Here is a 20,564-nt window from a genome sequence, read left to right as displayed (position 1 = left end):
GGAATTACAAATCGAACTTCAAGCACACTGGCAGACAACCTAAGCAGAAATATGACAGATCCACACGAATGGAAGTTGCATCCTCAAGTTTTTACAGAGATAATTCAAGCATGGGGAAGGCCAGACATAGATCTCTTTGCCTCCCACAAAAATCACCAATTGACAAAATTCTGCTCAAGGACTTTTCATCCACAGGCCTGGAGAGTGGACGCTCTCTCTTTCAGTTGGACAACAATGACAGTTTATGCCTTTCCACCTCTTCCTCTGCTGCCCAAAGTTCTATTAAAAACCAGAGCAGACAGACCAAAGATGATTCTCATTGTTCCAGACTGGCCAAGACAGCACTGGTACCCACTCCTGAGGAGCCTGACACATTCCCCACCATGGACCCTACCTCTAATGCCTCTTCTCCTGACTCAGCACAGCTTCAAAACTCTTCACAGTCAGCTGAAAACACTCAATCTGGCCGCATGGAAGATTCCTTAACTTCACAACAAACCCTACTCCAAGGAAGTACAGGAAGTCATTTTGGAAGCCAGAAGGCCGTCTACTAGAAAAGCTTACTCCGCAAAATGGAAACGGTTTTGTGCCTGGAATGAGAAAAAGGGCCAGAATCCTGGAAAACTGGATTTACCTCAAATATTACAGTATCTAGCTGAGCTGCTAAGCAGTGGACTTTCATTCTCCTCCATCAAAATCCATGCCTCAGCCATTTCTGCAGAATACAACACTGATCCACCTTTATTCTCTCACCCCCTCTTAAGACAGTTCCTCAGAGGGGCTAAGAATATAAAACCCCCAAGGAAACAACCAATACCTGCTTGGGACCTCAATTTCATTCTAGAAAAGCTGACCTTGCCTCCTTTTGAGCCAGCTGCTTCAACAGATTTGCAATATTTGTCCTGGAAAACAGCCTTCCTCCTGGCTATCACCTCAGCTCGCAGGGTATCGGAATTACAAGCCCTCATGGCTGTGCAGCCTTTCATCATTTTCCATCAGGACAGTTTCCTTACGAACCAACCCGTCCTTTATGCCAAAGGTGGTATCCACGGTAGCTTTGAATCAGGCTATCCACTTGCCTACATTTTACCCTAATCCTCAAAGCAAAGGGGAGAGACTACTACATACATTGGACATCCACAGACAGCTGCGCTATTATTTGGACAGAATAAAGCCTTTCAGAAAATCAGAACAACTCTTTGTGTCCTATGCTATAGGAGCTCAAGGGAAGCCAATTTCCAAACAGACAATCTCAAAATGGATAGCCCACTGCATACGCTTTTGCTACTCTTTTCATGGTAAAACTGTACCTGCAGGCATCAGATCTCACTCCACAAGGGCCACAGCTACCTCTGCAGCTTTCCTCAGAGGAGTGCCTACCAAAGATATTTTGGAAGCAGCCACTTGGAGTTCTGTGCATACCTTCTCCAAGCACTACCACCTACCATTATACTCCAAAACTAGAGCAGGCTTTGCCACTGCAGTCTTGCAGGGCATCCTGGCTCCTCCTAGTTCCACCTAGTGCCTACCACCCCTTTTTAGCTTTGGGATTCTACTCATCTGTTATGACTGCAGCTGTATGCACGATGAACATAGTACAGTTTTGTACCTACCTTAAATGTAGATGTTCGAGTGCTAATACAGCTGCAGTCCAGGTTTCCCTCCCTCCTTCCCCTCTTGGGACAGGCCTATTGGCTAACACCTCCTCTTACAACCTGATTGGGGTATTCTTTTATGGTGTATTTGCTTGCAACTACTGTATTTTGATTATATTGCATTGCATTACTACATAAATTTATGTATTGCCTTCCTTCTGGGGGCACCTGACATCTGGGGCAAGAAAAACTGAAGAAGATGGCGTCGGCTGGTTCTTTTATACCCCTGTCGCACTGACGTCAGGGAAGAAGTGACGACAACCGACGCCGGACCTAGACTTTGGAATTCGGCCGACCGAGGACCCGCCTGACGGCAGAAGAACCCATCTGTTATGACTGCAGCTGTATTAGCACTCGAACATCTACATTTATGGTAGGTACAAAACTGTACTTTCCCTACCTTTTACTATAAAATTCTCAATTTTTTCTACCAAGCTCCACATCTTTTTCTTAGTCTTAACATATTCCTTTTTCTCTTAAATATCTTTTCCTGTTCTCTCATACTTTTTATTAACTTTTCTTTTATATACATCCCACCAATCTTATCTTTCCAAGTTTTATGCATAAATCTAGTAGTACAGTGATCTGTCCGTAAGTCTTTCATTATCTCCTTAAATTCTTCCTTAACTTCATTATTTATTTTTTAAACCTGTTCTACTGTTAGCATAATTTTCTTCACCAGATTTAGCTCAGGCTGCCCCAAGATCTGAAAAACACACATCTAACACTCCCCTTCTTTCATCAAAAGTCTAAAAAAACATATTCTTATTTTCAGTTCACCTGTTTTATATGTATAGTCACTTTTTTTCCTATTTTAACCCACCTAAAGACAGTCTCTCACTTTTTAAGATATCTTTTTAAACTCTTAAGTTGCGATTAAAATCATCCAATGATCATATTACATATGTGTTTAATAAATTAGTTCTTCTCTATTACTGTCTATGCAAGCATAACTAATCCACCTCATTAGTTTCTCTTCTAATCTGATATCTTGAATAATCTACCTTGTTTGGCAATTTGATCTAAAATATTTTCATTTTTAAACACGACTGCAATTCCACCCCATTTTTCTGTTCTCAAAATCCATTGTTTTCCTTTTCCATAACAATTCTAACTGATTTATCTTCTCTTTACCTATACATCTCTTCTGCCAAAGCATTTTTTATCTGCTTTAACTTATTCTCACAATTGATACCCTACCAGTCTTCTTACATGACTCACTGCACTGTTAATATTCAAGGTAATTACCTTACAGTCACCTTTTAGTCTTACTCAAACTTTTTTCTTTTCTATTCCTTTTGATCGTTAACTCTCTTCCCAACTGAATTTGCATTGTTAACAATGTGCCACCCTGTATCATCTTCATTTAAAACTTATTTCGTCTGTGCCTTTTTCTTTCATTTTTTTAATTTCTATCCACTAAATTTTTTCTCCTCCTTTTACTAGTAATTCCTCTTTGGACTCTTCTAAAAACATTATCGTTACCTTTCCTCATTTGTTTTTCTCCATGAGCATTCACTAATTTTCCATTATCACAATCTATTTATAATGTCCTGTCTGTTTAGATATCATTTAATCTCATATTTTTATGCATCATGTCCAACCTCCCCACACAAAAAACATTTTCTTTTGTCACATTTGTCAATCAGTTGTCCATCCTACTAAACAAAACCCTGACTCCCTTTCATATTTATAATGTTTGGCAGATGTGCAAATTTATCATATAACAGCCCCAGTATCACCAAATACTCCCATCCACCAGTCTATAAACCTCTATTGTTGTAAGCTTTTTCTAATAATTTTTACAGTATTTTTCTAAACATTTTAAGCCTCTTTTCAAGGTCTGTACCAAGCTGCAAATTGATCTTGTTTGTCTCCCTATTAAATGGATTAATTACATAATTATATGGATTAGCATCTTTGTGTTTGTCATTTATGAAGAAATTTAATGTATATTTAATTAGAGTGAAAGCCCTTGCATCAGGTGCTGAAATAATCAAAGGTTCAATAACATTGTCCCAGATCTCTTACCTGTCCAATTCTTTCTCCCCCTTGCTTTGATTTCTTGTAGTATATTTTTTCTTTTAAGTACTTCTTCACTTCTCTTTCTCATTTCACTTCCTTCCGCTGCCACAGCTGTGTATGATTTTTTTCTTTAAGGTTTTTGTTTTGATTTCCACTGTTTCTCCTGAATTGTATCTGCATCTTCTTTTCGAATTTTATCCATAATGTCCCCCTGACAAAGTGTCTACCATTTTCTACTTCATTGTACATAAACATTTCTTGTAATAAGTCATCTACAGCCATCCCAACTGGAAGGTTGTAACAAAACATTCTTAACTTGTCTCCTTTACTTTGTCTGGGATTCTGCAAGCAAACCATGCTGAAGTAAACTCTCTGAACCCTCCAACACTCTCTTACTCTGTTTCCTTCTACCAACAAATCATCTTCCTTCTCCTCCACCAAAATCTCACTAGTGCATCATCCTCCCAGACACCTTTGCGCTAAGAACAGGATTTGTGTGCGTACTCTAATGCTGTATGAGCTTAGAGTAGGGAAGGATCCCAGCTGCTTTGGCCAAATTTCCCCCAGTAGTGTAAGTACCACCTGATGCCTCCTCTGAATAGAGGCCACTAGCCTAGTGGGAGTAACCTAGTCAACAAAGCATAAATTATTTGTTCCCGATACCTTATTTAAGACAGAAAAGTAATCGAGTGGGATGAGGTCCAACAGAAGTTTGGACTGCAAGTTGGAGACTGCTTTCAGAATATAGGCAAAGAGAAAGGGATAGGCTGGTCCTAAGTGAAAGGTCATTGTCAAGTGTAGAATAGAAGCTGCTGTTGAAAAGGTATAATTAGTAGTTTATATAAAATATTGCACGATAAATAAGAATTGGAGGAGGTTAGCAAAGATCCGGTTGAGAAACTGGAAAGGCAGTGTAGTTATGATTCAGAATTAAAGTAGTTCTGTATGAACGTAGGTCAAGGGGATATTTCCCCTTCCTTGATATAAAACTACCACTGCTGTTTCTAAGTCAAAAATATATTCTCATCCAGAAAAATTTGTGATTTTCCAGTGTTAGTATATTTTGGCATTTGAGTCAAGTGCTCTGGTGCGTATTTCCAATTCTCTGTACATGTTTGGGCCAAAGCTTACTAAACTTATTAAACCATGCCCCAAATACATGTAGTATTTCTTACAGCAACATTACCCTTTGGATGAAGTGGGTACATGCATGGTGGTGGTTCATCAATTAAAGCTAATGAACACAACACTGACACTACTAAGGTTAAAATTTAGCATTTTCCTCAGTGATGTCAATGTATGAAAAACTTTTTAAAATTTGATTTCTCCTTCAAAATGCAGTAAAAAAAGAAATGCTGTCTAATGGTTTGAGCTGCTGTTATGGGGTTTTTGCTCCACATGCTATGGTACAAAGGTAAGCTTAAAAAAAAGTCATCACTTTAAAAAGTACTAACTACTATCTGTTGCTCTTCGCCCTGTCATCAATTCCCCTAGTGATGTGGACATCCTCCAAGAGGGTCTCACCCATACAAATGACTGGTGCCAGAAACATGGCCTCAAGCTGTATACAAAAAAAAATGCATCATCATCCCCTTTGGGGAGACTGACGTCCCCACAAATTATCACAATAACAATGTCCTAAGCACACAATCAGTCGTGAGGGATTTGGGCACCCAGATTGAGAGCAGCCTGACTTTTGACCACCATGTTACTTCCATTGTACAGAAAGCTTTCTACATGGCCCACCTCATAAGTAAGGGTATCTCATCCAGGGTCAAGAAGGTCATAACATCCCTGTATTCTTCCCTTATAAGGCCCATTATTGAGTACAATGCCCCATTCGGCATGTACCTCGCAAAGCACATGCAGCTGCTGGAGGGACCACAGAGGTTCATGACGAGGAGAATCCAGGGCCTCAGAAATGTACCATACACAGGCTAAAATCCCTATCCCTCCTCTTGGTTTTATACAGGCTCCTCAGAGGTGACCTCTGTCTGGCATACAAGGTGATCTAGGACCCCGCCTTGATGGGACTGCTGCATATCCGCAAGTCAAGCTCCCACACTTGTGGCCTCGAACCTGGTCTGTGACATCAATAGGACTTGTTGGTGAGACAGGTCTGTGTCCCAGAGGCCCCCCTTTCTGTGGAATAGACTCAGTTTCCACATCAAGCAGATTACCTCTTTACCCCTTTTTAAGTGCAACATGGATAACTGGGTAGGAAATAGAAACTACATGCCTGGGATTCTACCCTTGTCCCTGCTGGAGAGGAGTATTGGGTGCTGATTTGTCTAAGCATGGGCTAAACTCTTGGCTAGGCTTATAAGGGCTTCAGGCAAATAGCCTAGTAACTTCCCATGATCCTATTTTTTTAGTTTACTTTTGTTTTTTTCCTTTAGTTTTTTTTGAAGTGTAACGTCAGAAATGTGCTATTGCTCTTTGAAACTTTACAAACTTGAATTGAATTAGCTCTGGATAATGTGTTTTTTTAGGCTTTCAAGTCCTGCATAAACAGGTTACAGTGATTAAGAATTTATCAGGGTAACTGGAGTCACTTCATTCATGGCTTGTCCAGCAGCACTATGCTGTTCTGTTACTATGCTTTGCCATTGTTCCTGCTTGCTGTTGTAAGATCTCTCTTGTGTTCACTGAGCCACGTGACCACCAGTTATTGGACAGTTTATCAGCCAGTCCTCATCATTACTGTATTCTTCTAATTGTTAGAGAAAAGTGTTATTAAGCAGCATTATTTAATGTCTGTCTATGTAGCAGGACACACCGGTGAGGAACTTTCCTTTTTTTTTTTCTGTATCTTAGGAGGCTTTTAGAAACATGGATATCCATTCTTTGTGTAAGGGTTATGGCTTGTGACTTGAAAGGGTCAGTTCAACTTTAAATGTAAAAATTGGTGAGAATATTTGACTGTTTGCAAGGAGACCAACTGTCTTTCCACAGCATTGTTCCATTATGTTTTTTTTTTCCCCTCTTGAAGATGCTGTACGGGCTAGTACTGATGACAGCCTCCCCAAAGAACAAAACATTGCCATCTGTCTGCCACTTTACAGAAATATGGTGTCTTTGATGAAGAAGGTGGGAAGGTAACTGCTAAACTTGATTGTTTATTATATAACTGTAAAATTCTTATTCGATTCTGAAATTATTTATTGATTATACTTTATCTATTATAGATGGGAGGCAGCTAAAAACCTTTGTCAAAAGCTGCTTGAATTGTGTCCTACTTCTTGCGACATTCTTGAAGTCTTATCTGATCTATACTTAAGTCAAGAACGAGCAGAAAATGCATTGGATGTTTTGCTGAATGCATTTCAAAAGGAACCTCACAACGCAGAGCTCTTTTGTCTGATATACAGATATCTAATTTCACAGGTAAAATGTTTGCACACATGTTCAGAGTAGCAACTGTTTAGAATTGAAAGCACAATGTAAAATGAGAGCTAAATTGGCATCTATTTTATTCGAATATTGTTATCTTACAGGACTATTTTATTTGCATTCAAATTGTAATACATTGCCTAATTTTGCAAGCTTTTGGTTGTCTTCATCATGTCCTTTGCATTTTAAGGGAAATTTTTTTCACAATTCAGTACCTCTTGCATCACTTTTAATAACTTATTTTTATTTGCTTAATCAGATATTGTGACTGAGCTTAAAACGGATAATTCTTATTTAAAAGTCAGCATTAATTATGCAGCGTCATACATTCGCTAGTTCTGGTCTGCATTTCAAGCAAGGATGAATTCAGCTAGTATATATTGTGATCCAGATAACATTATGAAGCTGTTACTAGAACATGATGGAGATGTAAGCCAGAAATTTCAGATAGTTATCGATAGTATTAGGGACAGAAATTCAGTTATAGACTGTGACCTTAGCTTTTAGGAGCATATGTTAGAATGATTTTTGAGAGATCACCACAAGTTTGGGTGATATAGACTAGAACCGAAGCATAGGTATAAAGTGAGCATACAGTTTTCTTATTCTTTCCACTAGGTGGGGTACAGAGAAGGGTTGTGTGTCAGTGCGAGACATGATCCTGCATGTCTTGTCAATTTGAGAAGTAAACTGCAGTTTGGTGAAAACAACAAGTTCTGAAACTTGCTATTATACCATGAAAACACTTATTGCAGGATGGCTTTGCATTCCCTGTGTGGGGAGTAGGGGGACTGTGCCCTTCATATATGTGCTTACTTGTATGTTCCAATTGTTAAGACTGCTTACTTGAGAAGGGAAGAGTACTGTAAGAAACTTTTAACATTAACTTTACTTGTGTTCCCTCACAGCTGCCCTTTCAGTTCCATTGGTCATAAGGTCAAAGTCATGGCCCTCAGAGTTTCAACAGGCACCATAAGAGCAGAACAGTGATGTGTTTTTGAAGACTGAATAGCTACAGATGTAGACCATTTTTGGTATGTTGGGTTAATTTTGGCTAAAGGTCCAGGTTGTAGGTTGGTGAAAAGGAAGGAAGCTTACATTAGACATGACAAAAAAAATAGACTTGGAAGTAACAACCCTTGGTATAGAATATATTAAGTGCCACATTTTTAGTACCGAGATCAAATTTTATTTGGCTACTTAAGGACAAGTAGTTTTTTGGATGTAACTAGTTCCAGTGTAATAGCTGTTCTTACTACGTGTATCAAAAGTGAGAAGGCTAGTAGGCTGTGTGTTACCAGGATTGAAAAACATGCCATTGGTTTTATTAGCATTGATGAAAAGTTTGAATTCTAAGAACAAATTTGGAACCAAGTTCTTGTAAGTTATTACTAGGTCTGTGGAATTATGGTAATTTTTTTATTACTCAGGAAAACATTTTGTTTCCCAAAGGTGTGAATAACAAGGGTCAAGGACTAACCCTGTGGTACCTCAATATGGATGTTTTGATAAAGGAGGTAGTTTCTGAAGACGATGAGAGGAATACAGAGTGAGGTAGCAGAATATCACAAATCAGTGTAGGTAAACAACAAAGAAAAATTGATTATTGAGTTTTTTAAGGCGTGAGCTTGTTTTTTGACAGAGTCTGTGAATGTCTGTAACACAGTCACTGTATTATGGTGGTTCTCCAAAAGAAGACAGTTATCCTTACACTGCTATTGCAGTTGTTTGTAGACACAGTTCTGTAGTGTACCAGATAAAGGGGTAGAGGGGTAGTGAGGTGAAGTTTGGTAGGGAGAGCAGAACTCTGTAAATCTGATCCCAACTACAGTTCATGAGTTTGTGCAGATTACAGTCTGGCTCAACATAAAGCAAGCCAAGTGTCTTCAGAACTAGATGTTCTTCGTATTTCACTGTTGCAGTCATCACACTTGGGTTATCTGCCTGCAGGTAGCCCTCAGTCGGCCCGAATACCAGAGATTTAGTATTTCTGCGTCAATTGCTGTCACTCCAGGACTGACGTCAGGTCGTCAGGGGTATAAAAACAGGCAGCCAATGCCATTACATCAGTCTTTCTTGCCGAGGAGCCCAAAGCTGAATCAATTCGCACGAGTGCCGGTCGGCTGCTAACTGATGTCAGAAAAAGTTAACAATTGTCTTGCCTGTGGAAAGCAAATACCACACCAAGATTTTCATTCTTACTGCATCACCTGTTTAGGCCTAGGCCACGACGTACCTCGCTGTCGGTTTTGTGCCTTGTTCAACGCCTGAACCATTTGACGTCGGGGCCCTTTTTGTTGCTAAATACTTTCATTCTCGATTTCCGTTTTCCAAAATGGCTTTGGTAAGCCATCCGACTACCAATATTCCGAAAAACTTAAGGATAAAGACAGAGAGACCGCACAGGTCCAAAGCTGCTGACGATACTTCCGTTAAGCTAGTCACCAGTTCACCGGTACTCAGTGAGGCGCTTTTACAACCCCTGATACCCACTTCAGTGGATTTGCAGGCCTCTACCGAGACCAGTTCGGAGTCCAGTATGCCATGAGACTCTTCTTCGACTATGGAACCTGCAGATGTCTTTACCTTAGATGGGTCCGAAGCCGCTGAGCATGTACCGACTTCTGAGGAAGTTCTTTGCACTACTAATGTTCCACACAAACCGACGACTTCAGTTCTGTCTAAAACTACTGAGTTTCTCAGGCCAAAAGTACGTGCTACGCCTAGAAAACTGACGACCAAAGCGCATGCACCTGCCCCCTTGCCACAACATCAAATGCTTAGAATGGCAGAAGACCTTATGCTGATTAGGGGAAATCAGCCTTCCCCTGCTAAGAGAAAAAGAGATCATTTCCCAGCAGCTTCAACAGACAGAGTCTGATGAGGGTTCTGATTATGAAGACATGCTCTTATCTGCTTATGAGGATTCTGATGCAGAGGAATCCATTCCCTCTGCCTCTCCTCCAGAGGATTTTTCTTTTGGTGAAACCTAACATACTTTAAGAGAGCATTTCCATTGGGAATGCCAAGGCTATCCTCAGTCCAAAAAGAGACTCGAGAATTTCTAGACTTGCCACAGCATAGGCCTTTAGCAATAACGCCAGTCCTGGAAGTTGTTGTTGATGTCTTTATGGAATCCACTTGCTCCTAGGAAATCAGACAGGTACTACAGAGTACCTGACTCTCACAAATTCCTTTTCAAAAATCATACTGCTGACCCAGAGGTCATTTCCCAGGGGCCTAAAGTATCAAAGCAACTACAGCTAAGAATCCCACCCCTTCAGACAGGGGTTCCAGAGCTTTGGATAGATGGGGTAAGAAAGTATATACCTCTGCAACTCTCGCCATTAGGGCTTTGAATTGTCAGTTTCACATGCTGAAGTACCAACAACATATTATGGAACTTAAGCAAAGAATAGCTACTTTTACAGACTGCAGAAAATAAAGAATTGCAAGAGCTTATGCATTTTGTAAGCGAAGTCAGCAAGCATACATTGCAGTGTGGCTTTGACGCCCTAGAAGCTTCTTGCAGGGCAGCAGTCACTGGTTCTGTACTAAGAAGGCATGCTTGGCTTAAGGAGCAGACCTTTCCAGACTATGTCAAATCAAAGTTGTTAGACACTCCTTTGAGCAAGGACAATCTGTTTGGCACCAAAGCAGAAGAGGTTCTTAAAAAGATGGAAGAAAAAGCTAAATCTATGCACAGAGTCAAATAATTCTTGCAAGTACAGCCTCCTAGATTCAGTAGGCAGTGCCTCCACCTCTAAAGCAGGGAGTACTAAGACACCCCTTACGGAAAGAATTCCCAATGACTTCTCAACTCCACTCCCCACCTCTGCCCAATTGCTGGTGCCCCTAGGAGGAAAACTTGCCCTTCGTGTGAAAAACTGGATTTCCATCACCAGAGACAGATGTGTCCTCAACATTGTATCCCAGGGGTAAAAATTTTACTTCCACTCACTGTCAACCCCAAAAGGGTTCCCAGACCTTCCTCCAAACCACTGGGCCGAGGCACAAAACCAAGTTCAATCCCTGTTGTCTGTAAGGGGCAGTTCAACCTATTCCTGCAGAACAAGTAGGTCAAGGATTCCATTCCAGACTTTTCCTGGTACCCAGAAAAGAGGGCACTTGGCACCCAATCCTAGATCTTTCGATTCTCAACTCCTTCCTGGTGGTACCAAAATTCAAAATGCTCACCCTGCAGCAGCTTCTACCTATGCTAGCCAAAGATGCCTGGTTAGTCACCCTAGACTTAAAAGAAGCCTATCTGCACATCCCTATAAGGGAGTCATGCAGGAAATAGCTACGCTTAAGGGCAGGATCTATACATTATCAGTTCTCTGCACTTCCCTTTGGCTTATCCACTGCTCCCAGAGTATTCACAAAATGCCTGTCTCCAGCCATTGCATACTGCAGACAGAGAAATATTCAAATTTACCTGTACTTGGACGACTGCCTGTTTCAGGCAGACAGTCAGGAAATGCTGTTGCAGCACCTGACATTTGTAAAAAAAAAACCTTCTAACCTCCCTGGGGTACACCATCAACGGAAATAAATCAAAAGTAGTCCCCAGTCAAAAGATTGTATTCCTGGGAGCAAGCTTGGACACAGCATCCCAGATGACATTCCTCACTCCAGAAAAACAAGCCTATCTGACAGACTATTTTACTCAAATGGCCACCAGAACCCAACTATCTGCAAGGAAAATCCTGCAGGCCCTAGGGTTCATGGCCTCATGCATCCTACTAATTCCATATGCCAGACTGCATATGAGGAAACTTTAATGGTACTTAAAAAGTCTTTGGTGCCTACATTCTCAGGACCTGGAAACCATCATTCGTATCATACCCTGTCTAAGGACAGAGTTTCTTTGGTGGGCAGTAGCACGCAACCACAATAACGGACTGCCCTTTACTCAGCCCCACGCTGCCCAGACCCTAACCCCAGATGCATCAGACTATGCCTGGGGGACACACATGGACGGCAAGTGCATTCAGGGCCACTGGAGCCCAAGTCAAATTCATCTGCACATCAACCAGAAAGAGGTGCTAGCTGTGCAGCACGCTCTGACAGCTTTTAGATCCCTACTCTCACCAGGACACCTGCTAATAAAGACAGACACCACAGTTATGTGGTACATCAACAAGCAGGGGAAACCCACTCTTACCCACTCTGCAGGCTAGCCATGGCCCTGTGGAACACGGCCTTGGACATGCAGGTCCACCTGCAAGCTCAATTCCTGCCAGGCAAACAAAACTCACTGGCAGACGACTTAAGCAGAAATCTCCTAGACCCACACGAGTGACAATTAGAGCAGAGCACCTTCAACCTTCTGATTCAGAAATGGGGGACCGCAGAGGTGGATCTCTCTGCCTCCCCCTGAAATCACCAGCTCAGCAAATTCTGCACCAGGACATCTCACAGCAGGGCCTGGAAAGTGGATGCCCTATCCTTCCAGTTAGTAAATCTCTCAATCTATGCCTTTCCCCCTCTGACCCTTCTCTCAAGAGTATTGCTCAATGCAAGACAGGAGAGACCAAGGACAAGTCTGATTGCCCTGGATTGGCTATGCCAGCACTGGCACCCACTCCTGCACAGCCTGTCACCGGTGCCACCCTGGCACCTACACCAGAACCCAACCCTGCTCTCTCAGCAGGGGGGACAGATCTTGCATCCGCAAACCCTAAATCTTGCAGGCTGGCTTATTCCTTGAATTCTCCCCCAGTAACCAACCTAAGCAAGCAGGTGCTGGACGTCATTCTTGAATCCAGAAGACCCAGTACAAGGAAATACTATGCTGATAAGTGGAAAAGGTACTTCTCCTGGATTCAATCTAAAGGAGAGGACACAACCCTGCCATCCCTGCCTCTAATCCTGGATTAATTAGCAGATCTACTCCACAGGGGCCTATCCTTCTCCTTTATTAAGATCTATGCCCCTGCCATTTCGGCTCATTACAACACTGAACCACCTCTCTTCTCTCACCCTCTTATCAAACAGTTCCTGTGAGGGGAAAACGACTTAAGGCCACCAAGGAGAGCACCCACCCCTGCTTGGGAGCTTAAGTTTGTACTAGAAAAGCTCACGCTTCCCCCCTTTGAGCCTGCAGCATCAGCAGAGTTAAAATTCCTCTCTTGGAAAACAGCCTTGCTTCTGGCCATCACTTCAGCTAGAAGAGTGTCTGAGCTACAAGCATTATTTTCCATGCTGACAGGGTTTTCCTTGGGACTAACCCTTCCTTTATGCGTAAAGTGGTGTCCAGTGTGGCTCTCAACCAATCATTCCATTTGCCAAATTTCTTCCCTCATCCTCAAAATAAAGGGGAAAGGATCCTGCAGTTCTTGGATGTGCACAGACAGCTCAGATTCTGCCTTGATAGGACTAAGCCCTTCAGGAAATCTGACCATTTACTAGTCAGCTTTGCACCAGGGGCAGAGGGCAAGGTCATTTCAAAACAAGCAGTTTCCAAATGGATAGCACACTGCATCCATTTCTGCTACAAGCACCATGGGAAACCAACTCCTCAGGGGGTCAGAACACATTCCACTAGGGCAACCTCTTACCTCTACAATATTTTTCAGGGGAGTCCCTACCAGGGACATCCTGGAAGCTGCTACCTGGAGTTCTGTGCACACCTTCACCAAGCATTACCTCCTGCCGGTCTTTTCCAAATCCAGGGCAGGTTTTGCAACAGCAGTCCTGCAAGACATACTAGCCAGTCCCAACTCTTCTTGACTGCCTCCACCCTTCTTCAGCTTTTGGGACTCTACCCAAATGTGATGACTGCAACAGTGAAACACGAAGAACGTAGTACAGTTTGTGTACACTTACCATAAATGTAGATGTTCGAGTGTATTCACTGTTGCAGTCCTGGTTTCCCTCCCTCCAGCCCCCTTGCCTCTCTCTCCCTTTCTCTCCTCTCTATGCCTATTACTCACCCCCTTCAGGGGTATTGGTAGTGGTATTTTTACTGGTGGTGTTTTCCCCACCATAACTTAGTTCCCTATTTGGGGGGCTCCTGACATTTGGGGCAAGAAAAACTGATGTAATGGTGTTGGCTGCAAAACTGATGTAATGGTGTTGGCTGCCTGTTTTTATACCCCTGATGACCTGACGTCAGTCCTGGAGTGACAGCAACTGATGCAGAAATGCTAAGTCTCTGGTACTCAGGGCAACTGAGGGCTACCTGCAGGCAGATAACCCAAGTGTGATGACTGCAACAGTGAATACACTCGAACATGCACATTTATGTATTTAGGGTTGGGAGGGTGACCTAATGGTTAAGGTGTTTGCCTTACAAACAGAAGGTGCAGGGTTCGAGTCTCACAAGGGATAATTGGCTAGGCTTAAAATGGCTCGCAAGGGCAGTTAGTCTAGTACTAATCTATGAATTATAGCCTGGTAATGCAGGGGTGCTCTCTGGATCCTTGAACCAGGTCTCTGTCACTGCACAGATTTCAATGTTCTCCATTTTAAGGAGTGCCTCTAGTGAGTGCATTTTGAGGTTTAGACTTCTAGCATTAAGTAGCATTACCCTCAGATTTTGCTTGCTTGTACCTGTTACGGTGGTGAATTTGTCATTTGAACCTTGCCTAAAAAGGGCACTATAGGGGTGGGAAGAGCCTTAAACAGTATCCAGAATCCCAAGGGCGACAGGTGCAGGCCATCTCTGGCAAAGCATCGCGGTTTGTCGATCATGTCATCCCAGGCAGACAAATACTGGATCCCCTTAGAATGACACCAGAAGCTTAGCCAATTGTTGAAGTCAATCATTTTGTCCTTGTACTGTGGTATCATTCTGGGTGATGGCAGGATGCTACTAAGGGCTAGGGTCATACCTGCCTGGGCTACAAGATCGGACAGCTCCTCCATGTCTCTTTTCATGTAGTCCAGGGCGGTACGTCTCAGGTCATTCACACCAACATGGGCAATGACAGAGTCATATTTGTACTTGTGGAGTGACCTGAGTGCATGCCGTTATATGGCAGATCCTGGCACCTAACAGGCACCTGACAGTAACTTTCTCCTTGTTTAGCCTGGTGAGTGGAACATCAGTGTGCCTGACTATAGAGTCACCTATGACTAGAGTGTTGGGTACATTGTTATGCCTTATGGGCTGTGGTTGAGTGGCACACTGAGTTTTGTGGGCTGTGTCATTTGGGTTGTGTTGGGGGGGTTGGGGTTGCTTGCATTTCTGCTTTAGAGGTCCCTGTTGCTTGCGTAGATTTTTATTGGGACCCTCCGTGAATGTAGGTGTGTGTTTTGTGTTTCTATGTGTATGTTTTGGTGGTGTAGGTTTTGAGGGACTATGTGATGAGTGTGGTGTGGTGCAAGTGTGTACCTTCTCCTGTTGACTGTCTAGTCCAGTCTTGGATGAAGAGAGCTTTGCTTACAGTTTGGCCTGGTGTGATGATATCCAAGTTAAGTAACCAGCCTGAGGAGTTTTGGACAATCTGCTGTTGATAAAATTTCACAGTCTGGAAGCCCTGTGTGTGAGGCATTGCTGTAGTCCATGTGGGAGAAGACCAAGGCACAAGTTTGACAGTTGGCTTAGAAGGTTAAGGTGCTGGTAACGAGCCTTTTTCCTGTGGCTCTGTGGTGGAAGTTTCCATTCCCCTGACTCCATTGCCTAACTGTGTGAGACTGAGCAAGTCACATAACCAGACACTGCTCCCAGGTTGAGTCTGAAATTAGTCCATGGAGATCCAGTGCTATTCTCTAGAAAACAAACAAATAAATAAAACCCACCACAGATGAAGTTTTGCAAATAGAATGAAGAGCTTAATCAGTGGTGTGTTCCAGAGATGAAAAAAGACTAGACAACATTTGCAGTGTGAGGAATCGGAGAGAGGTCCCTTGGAAATCACTTACTTGGTCCCAGCTGATCGAAACACATCTGCCCAATTCATTATAATGGCATGTCTGTCCCATGCATTGTAACTGCAGGAGATAAGCAATCCTCCGTACCCCAAACATAAGTATACAAGCTCCATTTTTACAGCACTGTGGAAAGGAGAAACTCAAGTTAGTGAGCATCTGTCTAGAGCAGTCACTGTTTTCACCCCAGTAAGCTCAGCAAGTGAATTACAAGAAATTGCACCTCAAGGAACCATATGATAGCCCTTGACAACATCAGGTACCTGATCGCTTAGTGTCAGGCTATCAGCAACAAACAGTAGCAAATAAAGAAACCAACTTGTGTGGCTGATTTGAAGAGGGATTTCTTTTTTTAAAAAGTGGAATTATGCAGCCATGAACAGTCAATTAAATATAGAGATCAGCAATCAAGTAACCAAGCCCTCTTAATTTTTTTTTTTTTTTTGCTTCTTAATGCCCACTGACTTCTGGTTCCCCTGTGTCCTGCTCCCATATTATACTGTTTCTCTCATCTCCCCAGATCATGATGCCCCCCCTCGATGTGACCCATGCCAGAAGGACTTCCCTTTCAGGGCCAGCCTGCATATATGAAGTGGGGCCAGTTCTCCCATATGCAGATTCTAGGAGGTGCAAGCCACCATGCATTGAAGTGGGACCAAGCAAGGTGAGGAGCTGTCATACTGAGGCTTATAAAGGGTGTTGAACCTTACTGCTTCACTGAAGTGCAGACTGATGTCTTCAGGTGGGCAAGCAATGGTACTGCTGTAGTAATGCCCCTCACATAAATGTCATGTATGTCAGTGCCCAACTCCCCATAGCAACATAACCCTGTTTTCCCACTGGGTTTTTAAACCATCTGTACCACCATGATGTCAGTCATCCTCAGGGCTTTATACCTCTACAGTGTGGAGCTGTCATTGAGTACATTTTGAGCCCTGTTCATGTAGGGTGTTATTTTTGTGAGGGCAAGAGCTGCAAATGTGGATGTCTGTTTTGACCTCTGGCTTATTTCCTGTCAGTACCGAAATCACCTAGAAGTGTTGTATGTTCATCATTCTCCCTGCTGCATTAGCCTTTAGGCTATATGGATTGTATCTTGCCTGGTTTGGATACTAGAACAGCCAGAGAGGACATAGCTGACCCCTGGATTATGGTGTCTGAAAGGACTACACCAGAGGAACCAGAAGATTTAAGTGACTGGACTGAGAAAATGACTACTAGCTAATGCAGAATCACCCAGCATCAGCTAAGGCACTGACTGAGCCGGCATGGGCTCTTTGGTAAGTTTGTTTCTGTCTAGGAAAAACAAGAAGGCAAGTCAGCAGGAGGAACAAGTTTAGTGTCTGTGCTGTGACGGAGGAGAATGTTTCAGATAAAGTAAGCTTCTCTGGAATGAGTCAGTCAGAAGCTAAGTTGTCAGATTGTGTTCATAAGCAGCACACTTACAGGGATGTCCTTCATGGATGCATCTGCAGTCATAACAGCTGGGTTGTCCTGTCGTCAGGCAGCCCGTCAGTCGGCCGGATTCCAAAGTCCGGGTCCGGCTTCGGCTGATGTCGCTCTCCATCCGACGTCATCTCTGTTGGACTTCGGGTATAAAGGCATCAGCCGACGCCATTTTCCTCAGTCTTTCTTGCCGCGTGGCGCCCGAAGCAGAAGCGGTTCGCAAGTGCCGGTCGGTCGGATCCAGAGATTTTTTCTACCGAATACTACTTCGAAGACTTCTAAAGCTAAGTACCCCGTTGGGGACTCTTTCTTGCCTCAGCCGATGTCAGAAAAAGTTAATAATTGTTTAACCTGTGGGAAACAAATACCTCATAAAGATTTCCATTCTTACTGTCTGCCTTGTTTAGGCCCAGCCCACGACGTAGCAGCCTGTTCGGCCTGTGCTTCCTTCAACCGACGAACGCTTAGGCGTCGGTCGGAGTTTGCAGAACAGTTTTTCGGTTCTGACTTTGCTTACATTATGTCGTCGGAACCTCCGACTACACTTTCTGCCAAAAAACGCAAAGAAAAAGACCGACACTCGCGGTCCGCGGTTTCGCTGAAACCACGCTTAAGCAAATCATGAGTGTCTCGGTTTCGGCGAAACCGAGAAAACTGATCTAGGTACAGCCGAACCTATCTCTACACTTGAGGCCCCTGCTACAATTCTTGAATCGGCCTCTGAAACTTTACCCACTGACTTATCAGACACCATTCCCCTGGATGTCTCTACCCCAGCACGTGGTGCTGCTAGGCCTCCAGCAGCCATGTCCATTAAGGCCTTCGCCAGGGCTAAAGCAGCCAAGTCTACCAAATCAGTGCCTGTTAAACCACCCTCATCCAGGCCCTCTTCTAGTTCCCAAATGCTCACCTTGGCAGAAGATTTGATTTCTTTAATTAGAGGATCTCAACCTCACCCAGACAGGGCCTCTCAGCCCCCAGATAAGAGACCTAGGGCAGAGCCCCCTGAGCCAGTGTCCTCTGATGATTCTGCAGATGAATCAGACATTACTGACCTGCCAGAGGCTCCTTTCTCTAATTTTGAGGATTCTGATGCTGAAGAATCCATTCCAGCTGCTTCCCCTCCAGAAGAATTCTCCTTTGGGGAAACCTTGCATGCCATGCGAGAGCAGTTCCAATGGCAGCAACAAGAATTCTCAGACTCCCGGAAAAGACTTAGAACTTTTCTGCACCTTCCACAACACAGGCCCTTAGCTATACCTCCTGTTCTTTCTGTGGTAGATGACGCTTTTAATGATGTCTGCTCTGCTCCAGACTCATTACCCCCAGCCCCTGCCAAACCAGACAGATTTTACAGGGTGCCTGACACTCATCACCACCTTTACAAGGCCCCCCTTGCAGACCCAGAAACTATATCCCAGGGTCCCAAGGCAGTTGCTGCGACCTTAGCTAAAAACCCTACTCCTTCTGAAAGGGAAGCAAGGGCATTAGACAGATGGGGTAAAAAAGTATACACTTCAGCTACTCTCTCAGCTAGAGCTTTAAACTGCCAGTTTCACATGATTCAATACCAAGAGTTTATGCTGGATCAGTTAACTAAAAAATTAACCACTGATGAAGCTCTTGACAAGAAATATGTATTAGAAATGGTAAATAACATACAACAGGTTAGTAACCATTCCTTAAAATGTGGCTATGATGCACTGGAGGCTTCATTTAGATCAGCCATGACTGGCACAGTGATAAGAAGGCATGCATGGCTAAAGGAGCAAGCTCTACCAGATCATGTTAAAGCTAAATTGTTAGATGCTCCTATGGATAAGACAAGTTTGTTTGGTGCACCTGCACAGCAGGTTATGAAGAAAATGGAGGAGAAGGCAAAATCAGTTCAAACTGTTAAAGATTTCCTGCAGGTTCAACCCCCAAGGTTTAGCAGGAACTGGCCTGCCAAGAATTGGTCCTTTCCTGACTCCACAAGATTTCAAAGGGGCAGGAATAGACGTTCCAGAGGCAGAAACCAAACCAGAGGAAGTGCCTACAGAGGACGACAGTGGCAAGGTAACAACAGAGGCACAGACGCAGCCACTGCCTCTTCTTCAACACAGCCACAGTGACTTACTCCTAAAACCGCCTACCAGGGAGCAAATAGCAGCTCCACTAGGCGGAAGGTTAACTTTATTTGCAAAGAACTGGCACCACATAACAAAAGACAAGTGGATTCTGCAAATTATACATCAAGGTTACCGATTCCACTTCCACACTATACCAGTCAAAGAGGAATGCCAAATCTACCTCCAAATCAAAAACAGAAGCTTTACAACAGATAATGGAGTTAGCAAACATGAGAGCTGTGGAAAAAGTGCCTGCAGCAGAGCAAGGACAGGGTTCTACTCCAGACTGTTCCTAGTCCCAAGAAAGGAAACAGTTGGAGACCAATTCTCGACCTGTCCACCTTGAATACATACATCATTGTCCCAAAATTCAAAATGCTGACCCTACAGCAACTTCTTCCCATGCTGGGCAAGGAGTGTTGGCTGGTAACTCTAGATCTCAAGGAGGCATACCTGCACATCCCTATTCGACCAATCTGCAGAAGATACCTCAGATTTCTTGCAGGATCAGAGCACTATCAATTCTCAGCATTGCCTTTTGGCTTATCTACTGCGCCCAGAGTATTCACAAAATGCCTGGCATCAGTAATCGCATACTGCAGACTACAGGGAATTCATATTTACCCATACCTGGACGACTGCCTGCTACAAGGGACAACAAAAGCAAGTTGACAACAGATTTGCAAAGGGTCATTTACTTGCTACAAGCACTGGGATACACAGTCAATCTACAAAAGTCAAGACTGATACCATCCCAAACAAGGACATTCTTGGGAGCGGAATTGGACACAGTGAGACAAATGGCATTCCTAACTACAGAAAAACAAAAAGAACTCCCTCTTTACTTCTTGTCACTAACAAAGCTGAACAAATTAACAGCAAGAAGAGTTCTGCAGGCCTTGGGCTTCATGGCATCATGCATAATTTTGGTTCCATTTGCCAGACTACATATGAGAAAACTACAGTGGTACCTACGGAATTTATGGTCCCAACACAGGCACAGCCTCGAAACAGAAATCCCACTAATTCCATGCTTAAAACAGGAGTTCCTATGGTG

The 20,564-nt window shown here is 43.3% G+C and overlaps 1 protein-coding gene across 1 annotated transcript in view; it reads left to right on the top strand.

Annotated features, from left to right (window-relative positions):
* ZFC3H1 (zinc finger C3H1-type containing) overlaps positions 1 to 20,564 on the top strand; it is a 3,672,721-nt gene that overhangs the window by 2,966,309 nt on the left and 685,848 nt on the right. Inside the window, exons 25-26 of the mRNA XM_044087220.1 lie at positions 6,673 to 6,778; positions 6,869 to 7,067. Of these exons, the coding sequence (XP_043943155.1) occupies positions 6,673 to 6,778; positions 6,869 to 7,067 (305 nt within the window). The remainder of the gene's footprint in view (positions 1 to 6,672; positions 6,779 to 6,868; positions 7,068 to 20,564) is intronic.

This window comes from Protopterus annectens, chromosome 11.part0 (assembly GCF_019279795.1).
Source record: "Protopterus annectens isolate FY-2018-M chromosome 11.part0, PAN1.0, whole genome shotgun sequence".
In the NCBI taxonomy this organism is placed as follows: domain Eukaryota; kingdom Metazoa; phylum Chordata; order Ceratodontiformes; family Protopteridae; genus Protopterus; species Protopterus annectens.
This window is presented reverse-complemented; position numbering and strand designations above follow the sequence as displayed.